Source organism: Gossypium hirsutum, chromosome A10 (genome assembly GCF_007990345.1).
Source record: "Gossypium hirsutum isolate 1008001.06 chromosome A10, Gossypium_hirsutum_v2.1, whole genome shotgun sequence".
In the NCBI taxonomy this organism is placed as follows: Eukaryota; Viridiplantae; Streptophyta; class Magnoliopsida; order Malvales; family Malvaceae; genus Gossypium; species Gossypium hirsutum.
The window spans coordinates 6,238,885-6,251,466 of record NC_053433.1 but is presented as its reverse complement, the minus strand read 5'-3'; the positions used below and the strand labels follow the sequence as shown (position 1 = coordinate 6,251,466).

General features: G+C 36.1%; 1 protein-coding gene across 4 annotated transcripts in view; it reads left to right on the top strand.

The window, feature by feature from the left end:
* Window positions 1–11,839, top strand: part of LOC107897422 (midasin) — a 33,385-nt gene extending 21,546 nt beyond the window's left edge. For 3 of the 4 annotated variants that reach the window (XM_041079697.1, XM_041079698.1, XM_041079696.1), the window contains 32 exons: window positions 162–275; window positions 364–513; window positions 609–788; window positions 876–1,058; window positions 1,137–1,238; window positions 1,312–1,536; window positions 1,626–1,748; window positions 2,125–2,206; window positions 2,281–2,411; window positions 2,521–2,685; window positions 3,011–3,086; window positions 3,173–3,285; window positions 3,990–4,069; window positions 4,144–4,257; window positions 4,505–4,573; window positions 4,672–4,828; window positions 4,942–5,105; window positions 5,205–5,302; window positions 5,406–5,638; window positions 5,732–5,977; window positions 6,219–6,440; window positions 6,513–6,671; window positions 6,745–6,969; window positions 7,092–7,394; window positions 7,477–7,623; window positions 7,977–8,183; window positions 8,276–10,024; window positions 10,133–10,414; window positions 10,630–10,809; window positions 10,923–11,021; window positions 11,102–11,242; window positions 11,335–11,839. In XM_041079697.1, the coding sequence (XP_040935631.1) occupies window positions 162–275; window positions 364–513; window positions 609–788; window positions 876–1,058; window positions 1,137–1,238; window positions 1,312–1,536; window positions 1,626–1,748; window positions 2,125–2,206; window positions 2,281–2,411; window positions 2,521–2,685; window positions 3,011–3,086; window positions 3,173–3,285; window positions 3,990–4,069; window positions 4,144–4,257; window positions 4,505–4,573; window positions 4,672–4,828; window positions 4,942–5,105; window positions 5,205–5,302; window positions 5,406–5,638; window positions 5,732–5,977; window positions 6,219–6,440; window positions 6,513–6,671; window positions 6,745–6,969; window positions 7,092–7,394; window positions 7,477–7,623; window positions 7,977–8,183; window positions 8,276–10,024; window positions 10,133–10,414; window positions 10,630–10,809; window positions 10,923–11,021; window positions 11,102–11,242; window positions 11,335–11,367 (6,552 nt within the window). In that variant the 3' untranslated portion in view covers window positions 11,368–11,839. The remainder of the gene's footprint in view (window positions 1–161; window positions 276–363; window positions 514–608; window positions 789–875; window positions 1,059–1,136; window positions 1,239–1,311; window positions 1,537–1,625; window positions 1,749–2,124; window positions 2,207–2,280; window positions 2,412–2,520; window positions 2,686–3,010; window positions 3,087–3,172; window positions 3,286–3,989; window positions 4,070–4,143; window positions 4,258–4,504; window positions 4,574–4,671; window positions 4,829–4,941; window positions 5,106–5,204; window positions 5,303–5,405; window positions 5,639–5,731; window positions 5,978–6,218; window positions 6,441–6,512; window positions 6,672–6,744; window positions 6,970–7,091; window positions 7,395–7,476; window positions 7,624–7,976; window positions 8,184–8,275; window positions 10,025–10,132; window positions 10,415–10,629; window positions 10,810–10,922; window positions 11,022–11,101; window positions 11,243–11,334) is intronic. The other variant, XM_041079699.1, reaches the window with a different exon arrangement.
* The last annotated feature ends 743 nt before the right edge of the window (window positions 11,840–12,582 follow it).

Here is a 12,582-nt window from a genome sequence, read left to right as displayed (position 1 = left end):
TTTTTTTCCCTTGTAAGCTACTGCCATTAGAAACTTTGTTTTCAAAATATTTTTTGAATTTGGTGAAAAATTCCTAATCACTTGTCGTATAAAATAAGTTTTATCAGAAATGAGCAACTATTAATTTTTTAGTCTGGGGCTTAACTCTTATTCTTTTATAGGTGCGGCAAGAATGCAATTATTTGGCCGGATGGTCTTCATCGAAAGAAACTGATAGCAGGATGTCCCAAGCATTAGAAAAGCTTGAAATTGAACGTAGGAAGCTGCTAAGGAAGGTCTGAATTTTTTTACTTATTTTCTCGGGTTTTTATATTTATTTTGCTCTTTTCTATATATTCATTTGTGGAATTGTTTTTTATTCAGATTGTTTTCCGCCCTGATCCTGCAAAATTCAAAGCACTGAGAAAAGAATGTGATGAGTTTCTTGTACTTGTTGATTCTTCTACGAGTTTGGTAAAAGATACTGAAGGCATGGAGTTGCAACAGATTGTTGACAAAGTGTGCAACTGGCAGGTAAAAATCTTTAGACATAGTTTGATTATATTCCCATTGAATGGAGTAGGTAGCTTTACCATACTTATTTGTTATTGTCTGATTGATTTTTTCAGGAGACAGCCAGCTGTTTCATTGATCATTTGTCAAATGAATATTCCGAGTATATTGATGTAGCCCAGCCAATTCAAGTGGCTGTATATGAAATGAAGCTGGGCTTATCACTTGTTCTGTCAAGTGTGTTGCGGAAAAAATATCTTGACAGAATCCAGGAGGACAATATGGATAGAGTAACGGTGATGTATCCATTTGTTTATTCTTTGGGTGCTTTGTTTCTCAGTCTTGTTTATTAGCTTTCTTGGCTGATTTGAAGTTCCTTGCAGGAGTTGATCCACTCGTTTATGAGGTTCCCAAGGGGCTGCCCATCTAAGTTAGTTTCTGTCAATGACAGGATGCTGCCAATGTTTTCTTCCCTTGACATGCCTTGTATTACAAAATTCTCTGAAAGAGAGTTGAGCTTGTTGGAAAAGTTGGTTACCATTTCCAGTGATGTCAAAACTGAAAAAGTACTTGCGCTTCCTGTTTTGACACTTTAATTGTATTTTTCCATTATCATGCCTGACATGGTTTCATATCTGAAATAGGGATCTGTTTTGCAACTGAAAGCTGCTCTTTATAATAACGTTCTTATTCGTATTGCACATTCGGTGGCTACTTCAAAGTTGATGGATGATGCATCTTTTATGGTAAGTCCTTTGGTTGATCATTTGCACCAGTACATGACGTCATGCTGATGCTTCATTATGTATTGTCAATCAGCTATTGGACAAAATCTTCTCTGGATTTGCAACCATTTGGATGCATATGAAAATTCAAGGGAAGAATCAAGAAGACCTTCATGGTCAATCTTTTAAGTTCAGACCTAGGGCATTTAGAATTGAAAATGTGATGGAAGTGGATATATCAGCTTTGGGCAAGATGCTTTCAAGTGACAACTTCACTGAATGGCAACAATTGCTGTCTGATGAAGAATCCACTGAAATAGTAAGGCTCCTATGCTGTTATGACCATCTATTTGTTTTTTTCCCCTTCATCTTTTATCTTATAATAATGTTAATGGCCTGTTGATTCAGATGGAAGAGGGAGAGAGAAATGAAAATTTACAGGATGAATGGAGCCTAATGGAAGAATCTATTCTGATTAACATGATCCATATACACAATCAATTGTTTGGTTCCAGCAATCTTGTCCTCACTGTAAGTTCTCCTGAGAGTGTACTGAAATACATTAATAGAATGTCGGAAATGACTTTTTAGTTCATATTCAATGTTCCAAATTGCATTAACTCCTTTAAGAGTTATGGAAAAAATGTTGTTAATTTTGTTATGTAGAAAGTGTTCTCTCTGCTCCCCTCTCCCCATAAGCTATTACTTTGGTTTCTTTTCATTCCTCTTAAAAGTTTGATCTATGTATAATCTTGTAGTTGTAATTCTAATTTTTTACTCCCATAAGATGGATGTCCATCATGATTATCTTTCTTCTCCTTGTATTAGTGCGTTTTTGACTTTATGTTGATTTTTGAGTTTTCTCATGTGAACTTTTTGCCATGTACCTCTATTTTCTTCTGTCCAGCCTGGATCTTTTCAAATCACTGATGTGGACAGATTGCATTCCTTCAGTGGCTCTTACACTTTGGGAGTTGGAATGATCAAAGGTGTGGTTTATAGTTAATATTTTGTTTTTTGTTGTTTGGAGAAACGCTAACCTTATCTTGCTTCTTATTTGCAGGTTTTGGAGGTCTATTTTCTTCCACTTTGGATGCCAAACTTGTGCCGGAGCATCTACTTCGACTCTGGTGGGAGTATGAAGAGAAGTTTCCTTCATCTCATAAAGCTGCTTGCAAATATAATTTTTACAAGGTTTTATAAACCAGTGCATCTTACTATTATGACATCAGTTCTGTATTCCTATTTCCAGCTCAAAGCATTTTCAACTGTATTTATTTTGTTTCCTTTTCCCTTCGCATAGGATTCAAATACTAACATAATGGCCGAAATGGTGGAGTTACTCATTACTCTTAAGAAGCGAGTTCTCACTCTTTTAAGTGAATGGGAAGATCACCCTGGTCTACAAAAAGTCCTGGATGTGATTGAAATGCTATTGGCTATTCCACTGTGCACCCCTTTAGCTAAGGTAGGAGAAATAACAATGCTGCGTGTTGAGCTATTTGTGCTGGTTGTTTATTTTTTATGTAAAGGTTAAGCTTGCAGTAAAATACTTATGATTTTGTCCGAAGGTGAAAAGAAGGTTTTCATATCCCCCACCCAGCCTTGTTAAAAAGCTTTCTTGGATCTTTTAAATGTGTTCCCAGTTGCATGTTTGTGGCATTTATTATGAAAATAAAGTGGTGGGGTGAGTGGGGGGGTTGGTGGAGGGAAATGTATATAAATGTGATAGACATGTTGCTTGAAGACCTTAGTATCTCCTTTTGATGGCTGAATTCATCTTGTTTGCGAAGGCTTTATCAGGATTGCAGTTTCTGCTTAACAGGACCCGGATTTTACTGGAAAATGGATCAAAATTTTCTCTCTCTGGTATGTATTTAATGCGCTAAGTCTTAGAAATCATTTCTTGGATTTGTGATTTATTTATCCATTTTCTGTTGTTTTTAACTTGGTAGAACAACTTGAACCCCTTATTTCTTTGGTGTGCTCGTGGCAAAAAATGGAGTTTGACTGTTGGCCTGTGTTGCTTGATGAGGTTCACGACCAATGTGATGTAAATGCTGCGAAGGTATGAATTGTATATATTTTTGATGTGTGGACTACAAATAAATTTGAATGAGAAAAAAAATTGAGATATTCAGCTAGATGTTTACAGATGTGCACATATACACATATGTGCAGTCACACTCGCTCTTGTAGACCCCCTTCCCTCCCTCTTTGTTCTCTTCTCCCCCCCCCCCGGCACCCAAAAAAAAAAAAAACAGAAAAAAAAGAAAATCCGGTGTCCGTTCTTCTGGATGCTTTGATCATTCCCTCATGAAGTTGAAGCCAATTATTCCTATAGTGTATAATCTGATGCATTATTTATTATGCTCAGAACATTGAAGGATATTTAAACTCATTAGCGTTATATTCATACTAATTGGCCATATTTAAGAAGCTGTTTTATCTTTTAGCTGAATCCCGTTTTCACAACATAATTTTGGGTTAAAGGTTGACTTAGTCCGCAAATTTTTTTTTTTTTGTTTAGGTTGGCCCCCTAAAGTTGCAAATTTTCATATTCGATGGGCCAACCATTTGCATGTTACAAAAAAGCTGACATGGGATGTTGAGAAAGCGCCACACTGCACAAAATATTTTCTTATATGTGATAAATTCAGAAAAAATGGGAAAAACTAAAAAAGTAAAACTTCAGAAATCTTTTTATTTTTAAATCACTAAATTTTTTAAAGATTTTTATTTAATATTTGTTTGTGACTATTTTCATTGCAGTTATGGTTTCCGCTTTACTCTGTTCTTCATCCAAGGCATTCCTCTGATTCTGCCGGACATGATCAGTCTACACTTGCAAGGCATGTTTTGACTTCTATTATTTGTAAATTTTCATTTTGCAAGAGCTGGTGTCTAACACAAATAACATTTGCAGTTTGGAGGAGTTCATTCAAACATCAAGCATAGGTGAATTCAGGAAGCGCCTTCAACTTCTTTTTGCATTCCTGGGACAAATAATTAGTGGTAGAAGTCTTGGAATATATTCAAGGTCAGTCATGCTGGAGACTGGACACCTTTACTGTTTTTGCATCTGTTATGATACATTTCATATTAGTTACTATTTATAACAATTTTTTGGAGGATTATTTATATTTACACTGCATATAATTTCCTTATTTTGCTTCTTTTAGTGGCTTGGCATTTTCATCATAATCAGGCCATGTTGCAATTTTAGCTTTTCAATTTTCTCTGATATGTTCTCATTGTAAGCATTTTGTTTCAAAACTTTAATGCAGCCCTTGGCAAGAGGAAAATATCAAAATTTTGTACAACATATTTGGATTCTACGTGCAGTTTTTACCGCTGTGAGTTACTTTCTACTATTGCCATCCATAATACCCAAGCCCTGGTCTGAGAATTTGTATACTTGTTTTGTTGCTTATCATATCTGTACCTTCCTCAGTGTAATGGAGTTGATAGAAGCTAATAGAAAAAGAATAGAGACTGAACTGAAAGACCTTCTGAAGTTGTGTCGGTGGGATCGTTTTGAGAATCAGTTGTCCTTTGATCACTTGAGAAAGCCTCGGCAGAAGATCCAGAAACTAATACAGAAGTACAGTGTAAGTTGCAACCCCTTGGCAGTTATAGAGGATTTTCATTCAGTGTTCTTGGTTCAGGCTTATATAACTATTTTTGGAGAAACATTTTCAGTTGCTTTTAATGTGTTGGACAGGATATGTTGCAGCACCCTATTATGCTTATTCTTAATGAAGAGGCAGGACAGAAAGGATTGAAAATTGTTTCAATGCAAAGCCCAAAGCTACTCAACGATACCTCTGAGAGCTTTAGGATGTTAAATTCTGTTTTAAATCTGACACAGTTTAGTGATGAATACAGGTTCAATTGCTTTTACAGTTTTCCATTTTGGCTCTTTGTATTCATCTATTTCTTCATCAAGAAAACTTCCTTAACATTGAGGTCATTTCTCTGATCTAGGTCTCTGTGGTATACCAACTGGGGCAAGAAAGTAAATGACACCCTTCAAAACTTGCACCTTGAGAAGATAACTGAATTACATTTTATCAATTCTGAAGGTTTTCTTCTTTTTGCTCCTACTTCTTTCCTTTACAGTTTCATTTAAATAAAATGTTCAGGAGACATTATCAGATGAAATTCTTAAGAAATTAATTTTTGAAGACATTGCAGGTGTCACAAGGCAGTTCTCCTTCACCCAAATTGCATGTTTATCTTTCCAGGATGAGTGGAATGATTTGTGGCACACACTTGAAAAAATAGGTAGAACGACTATGGATTGTGGTGACCTTTGGATGGATGTTAACAGAAGTCAAGGGAAGAAGAGGGCGTTGTCTGAACTTCTAAAGCTGTTAGAAAGCACTGGGCTACATAGACACAAGTTTGAAATTATGGAGGTAACTGATGCCTGATTTTACTTTTGTAGTTTTTGTGCATTGTTGTTTAAATTTCATGATTCATCCTAAATTGGTTGTACTGGCATTTGGTAGATATCAAATCCTTCAAGCTGGTTATTCCTTCAGCCCTCATATGATGCAAAGCATTTGTTGATGGCACGAACTAGGCTACCTAATGGAGTTGCTGATGTTGCTTCTAATGTGGAAAAATGTTTGCCGAAGGAAAATCTGGATTCTGAATGGAAAACAGTTAATGAGTTTTACTTCAAAAGCTTGGCTGCAGTGCAGGTTCTTCAACAGATTCGCCTGAAACATCATCAAGATTTTACATCTGAACAGGTAGAATTTGTGGCTATCAATGCCGCTCGGTAGAAACCTGGTTCTTTGCATGCTTGTTTATACCTCTACTTTTGAATATTAAGGATAAATCACATCTTATTTATCTGCTTCATTTGCTGCAATTGTGCAGCCATTTTAATTATTGCCTTCTTGCCTGGAAGGTTAAGCTTTAGGCAATGAAGAAAAGGGGGATTAAAAACAGCTTACGATAAAATTTTATTTGTTTTAATAATTTATGCAGGTTAGCCGGTCAGTTTCTTATCTTAGCCATCTTTTAACTATACTACAAATGCAAAGAGAAGCTGCCTATGATTTTGCGAGACAATTAAACACCTTGCACAAATATGCCACTGCTCTGGAAAGTTCATTTTCGCGTTGCACGGATTCTTTTGGAAAAGCAAATGGATGTTGTGTATTTGCTAAAAGTCAACATGCCACCTTTAACAGCTTGTGGCAACAGAAGGTATATGTTTTGTTTTTGCTTGTTCTATTTTCTGTAAAGCTTCTGCTAAGTCTTATGTTGGTAATATTGCAGCAACTGTTTGATAATCTGGACGCAATGTTGATTGAAGAGTCTCTGTTGCTCAGAACTGTAGAATCTACCCATTTGAACTCTTGTCAAAATGTCAAAGCTGTAGCAAATAGGATCCTTGGTGTCATTGAAGAATTTATCCCAACTTTAAAGAAATCTAAGGTGCAAAAACTTGCTTCTAAGCAGTATTGGCCTTTTCACAAGGATGTTGTTACTAATTAGAATTCTGTCACAGGAATTATTGGACAACTATTTTGTTGGTTGTGATGGATCTATAGTCACTTTGGCTGGTACCATTCATCCTTATGTGATTTCGGAGCAGATGGAACAATTGGTGCTTCATAACTTCCAAGTGCTTCAGGAGTTTGAGCAGAAGCTTTCTGTTTCTGTCAAGGGAGATTTTGAAAAAAATTCAATTGTAGAGTCTGTGCTCAGTCATTTTGGTGAAAGATTCAATAAGGTATCTTCTATTTCTAGAAGTATACATGTGTCAATTATAGAGTCTCGAAATAGTTGAATGTATTCTGTGCATGGCTGGTGTGTTTAGAGGGAGCTTTAGTGAATCAAGTGTTCCTTTTGCAGGGGAAGTTGATCGCTGAATGGTTTAGGGTAGCCTTTGAGAAGGATAATGAATGCAAAAATCTTCATGAGCTAGCTGGTCCTTGTGAAAAGTGTCCTGAACTTGAGGCTCAGTTTGGTGATGCCTTCAAAAGAACAATTACTCATGTTATGGACGTGTTGCAAAAGTTAGGTTCACTGGATAACCATGTATCTAAACCTGAAGCTCAATCAGCGAGTATAACAGCATGGGAGTTCCTATTTAAATCTGTAAATTTGAGAGTGGATGAACTATGTAATAAGGTTCTTGAAACAATCCAGTTTGCAGTAAGTTCGTTATTTGTGTTTCTAAGTGACTCCTAACAATATGTTTGGTTTTTGCCTTCTGATTTAGTTCTGTCTGTGGCAGGAATATCTGATAAGTCATTCTGGCAAGAATATTTTCAGTCTCTCTGTGCATTGTGGAACAAACTTAAAGTGCATACATGCCTTGCTGGACTTAATATCAAGCTTTAGTGATAGTTTCCTTGAAGACTTCTTAGTTATGCATAAAACGGTAAGTTGGTTCATCATGAGTCCTTACGATTTATTTTATGTAACTTGCTTTTCCTGTCTGTCCACATTGAAATGAGGCATAACTTGTATGTTGAAAGTATTTAACTAGAGCGATTGAGCTATCACAGTTACTATATTTTCATCCCATCTAATCTTTTATGCATTCTGTTTTTGTATATCTCCTAATAAAATGTGTAGGAAATTGGATTGGTAGTTTTGCCATCAAAACTTTTATGCAATTCTGTTTATAGAATTTAATGTATTCTTTTGTACAATCTTTTAGCTATTAGAAAAAGCAGCAAAAGGTTCCCCAGCTGGATATTTCTAGGACTTGATTTTTGTTCTTCTGTTCAGGTTTCTGTAGTTACTCATGGACTTGCAAATATATTAGCTGAATTGTTTGCCAAAGGATTTGGTGTTTCACCGAAAGACCAGGAAGATGATACCAGTCATGATATGACTAGAGATGCCAGTGGGACAGGTATGGGGGAAGGTGCTGGGGTAAATGATGTCAGCGACCAGATAAATGATGAAGATCAGCTACTTGGCGCATCTGAAAAGGTATGTTACTGTATTAAATTGGAGTTTCCTTATTCATTCCTAACATTTAATTGTGAGAAATTATATTGAACTTTCACTCCATGCTGCTGCAGCCAAGCGAAGAACAAGATGCCTCAAATGATGTTCCAAGTAAGAATGAAAAAGGAATTGAGATGGAGCAGGATTTTGCTGCTGATACATTTAGTGTCAGTGAGGATGACTCTGGGGAGGATAATGACGAAGATACTGAGGATCAGCAATTGGAGTCTGCTATGGGGGAAACTGGAGAAAAGAGTGAAGTGGTTGATGAGAAGCTTCAGGACAAGGATGATGATGAGAATCCAAATAACAATGAAAAGTATGAATCTGGGCCTTCAGTTAGGAACAGTGACATGAGCAGTAGGGAGTTCAGAGGCAAGGAAGATTCTGCTGGTAATGCTGATGAACGTGAAGAAAATAAAGTGAATGAACTTGAGAAGGAAACTGGTGAGAGTGAAAATCAGGCTGATATCGACGAGAATGAGAACATTGAAGACATGAACTTAAACAAAGAAGAGGCATTTACTGATCCAACTGGATTGGAACTTGATGAGCTGAATCAAAATTCTAGTGAAGATATCAACATGGATGAAACTGATGTTAAGGAAGATGATGGTGCTGACGAGGAAGAAGAATCTGCTAAAGATGGCACTGATGAAGGTAACTCAAATCCTGTTGAAGAAACTAATGAAGAGATGGAGAGTGAAAGACATGATGGAGCTGCTGAAAAGGATGATATGGTGGATGCTACTTTTGAGAAGGATGATCTTGGTGGCGATCAGGAGGATCCTGAGATGAACCAAATGGCTGCAAAGAAAAATGTTTCTGAATCGGAAATTTCTGATCTCAATAGTGATCCTGTTCCTGATGGGGGAGCTGCGACTCAGCCAAACAGTGAGGCATTGGATGTGAGTAATGTTGCATCCGAAGCAAACTGGGCTAATAGCAGTGATGTCTGCAATGACATCGCTCAGAGAAATCTTCCTTCCACTAACAAGTCCGACTTGAATATCATGGTTGCTGACTCATCAGATAGTGGGAAGTTTGGTGATCATCATCCAAAATCAGAGTTTCCTCACCCAGATGATATTCCATTTCAGAAAAAACAATCAAACCCTTACAGAAATGTTGGAGATGCCCTTCAGGAGTGGAAAGAAAGAGTCAACATCTCTGTTGATCTTCAGGATGATAATGAGGAGTCACAGGAAGAAATTGAGGATGAGAATGCTAACGAGTATGGTTATGTCTCTGAATTTGAAAAAGGAACGGCTCAGGCACTGGGACCTGCTACAGCTGAGCAGATGGATGCTGATGTCGATGTCGATGTCAAGAAGCCTGATGAAAATACTGTTTCGGAAAAGGAAGATGGTATCATTGATATGGAAATAGATGAGAAAAATCCTGAAGAGCATCCTATTAAGCACTCTTCCTCCATTAAAAATAGGGAGAAGGAACAGGTTCAGATTTCTGAGTTAGAGGAGCAAGCAAATCATCTATCCCCTGGAGACTCTAGTCATGATGATGGTGATCAAAGAAACATTTCAGAGGGCTTGATCTCTGTAAAGAAGTCCTACTTGAGTGAGGATGTATATCAACTCAACAGACTTTCAATAGGTGAAGAGGAAATGGGGCAAGTCCAGGACCTTGAAGAAGCTGCAGGTGATGTAAAAAATAATGCAACTACTCTTTGGAAAAGATATGAGCTGCTTACAACAAGACTATCCCATGAGTTGGCTGAACAGCTACGTCTTGTTATGGAACCCACTCTTGCCAGCAAACTCCAAGGGGATTATAAGACTGGCAAAAGGATTAAAATGAAGAAGGTAGTGTGTATGATACATTGAGTGTATACCTGCCTTCTTGTTTTTTTTTTTTTTTTTTTTTTTTGGTTATTGCAAAACCTTATTTTTCTACGTGTTCGGAAATTATAGGTCATTCCATACATAGCTAGTCACTACCAGAAAGATAAAATATGGCTAAGGCGAACCAAGCCAAATAAGCGAGATTACCAAGTTATTATTGCAGTTGATGACTCTCATAGTATGGCAGAAAGTGGTTGTAGTGAGGTTGCTGTCAAAGCTTTAGTGACTGTTTGTCGTGCCATGTCTCAATTGGAAGTTGGAAATTTGGCTGTTGCCAGCTTCGGGAAGAAAGGAAACATAAGGTTGTTGCATGATTTTGATCAGCCCTTCACTGGTGAATCAGGTGTTAAGGTTAGTACTCTCAATTATCCTTCTTGAAAGAGAATGAGATTATTTGCCTTATTGCTGTGTCTTTCATTTAGACTATATGTGTGTCTAACTGCTCACTGAACTCTGAAGCTTCTGAGAACATGCTTTTCTTATAATTTTTTTCCTCTTCTGGATCTAGCAGAGGTTTATTCATCTTCAACATGACTGATTGTTTAGTAAATAATTTTCTGGGACAGATGATTTCTAGTCTGACATTCAAACAAGAGAATACTATCACGGATGAACCAGTTGTTGATCTGTTGAGGTTTTCAAATAAGAAGTTGGATGCTGCAGTTACAAATGCAAGACTTCCTTCTGGACAAAACCCTCTACAGCAACTTGTTCTAATTATTGGGGATGGCCGGCTACATGAGAAGGTGCTTGCTGAAAATAAAAACGAGAACGGAATCATGCGCTGATAGTTTTGTCCAATCCGAATTGATTAAAATGGTTTTATTTACTTTTTTGTGTTTATGCACTATGTATGCAGGAGAACTTGAAGCGCTGTGTTAGGGATGTCTTAAGTAGTAAGCGAATGGTTGCTTTCCTTATTCTTGATAGCCTGCAGGAATCAATCATGGATCTTCAGGTTTGTTGACGCCTTGTATCAGATTGCCTCTGAAGATATAAGATTTGATTTCTTTTGATATATCTTTGTTTTGTCTACAGGAGGTAATAACTAGTCAGGACAACAACAATCAATTTAAAATCTCAGTTTCGAAATATCTAGATTCTTTTCCCTTCCCATACTACGTCGTATTGGGGAATATCGAAGCACTTCCAAAGACCCTAGCTGATTTATTAAGACAGGTAATTTGGCTCTAGGTGATTATTTGCATGTATGTCTTATTTCATTTATTTGATTAGCATGAGTAAAATTCGGTTTCTCTTTCTGTTGGCAGTGGTTCGAGCTCATGCAGAATTCAAGAGACTAGACACATTTTTTGATCGAAGGACGGAGATGTGGAGAGGTTAAAGGGATCACAAATGAGGAAATATCCAACAAACTGTATAAGCTAATTTGGGAGCTGCCTAGGAGAGACTGAAGATGATGATGATCCAGTCCATGTACTTTACAGGTACAAATATGATAAAGACAGCTTGTATATGGAAGCCAGCTAGATAAGCTTCTTTGTGAAATTGTCATTATCATTTTTTTAATAGGGAAAAAAATATAGAAACATTAAACTGGTTAAAATGGGTAAACCAGTTTAACATAGGTGTATAGTTGGATGTTTACTCCTTCGGGAAAGAAGATGAAAGTTGTGATCGAAAGGGCCAACCCAACCATCAGCGTCTTATAATCTCAACTTTTATGGTCCAAATGTGAGATATCATACCATTTGGTCACCATCATTTGGTGCACAGTATTGGTAATTTACATTAATAAATTTACTTACATTGAAATAACTTTTTGCATATAAAATGCAAACAAATGGGCCGATAATCTTTGTAGATATAAAAGCTTGAGTTTAATGTCGAATAATTTCATTTTCCTTTAATTATAAAAAAACAAATAAACCAACAAACAGGACTCAAAATTGATAAAGAAATGATGTGTGATTGCGATGCACCACTACGTGGGAATGTGGCTGCCTTGAATTATAACCTGCTTCGAGAAGTATTAGGATCATACCATTGCCGTTGGAAAATCGAATAGAAAAATTCGATAGGTTATTTTCACATTTTGTAGTATATGTGTTACCCTTTTTTTTTCAAAAAAAAAATTCTACTATCCCTATGGAATGCATAGTTTCATTTTCGAAAAAAAAATATTTTTCCTAATGTTTGTAATGTTGGAATTATAGTAGTGTGAAAAGAAAATTGATATTCTCTTTTTAAATCTGTTTAAAATATAAAAAATCATAAAAACTAATAAAAATAGAAACTTTTAAAATTATTGAAAATATTGAAAATTAAAATTAATAAATAACTGTAGAAATTACATCAAAACTATTAAAAAGATTGTAAAACTATTTAAAAAGATTATAAAATTAATAACGATAATTATAGACTTGCTAAAATTACAAACAATAGAGAAATATAAAAAATTACCAAAAAAATAAAAATATGATTATTTTTTCATTTTCCCAACAAAAAATAAAATAAAATTTATATTAAGAATATTATATAAATTAAAATAAAAATTA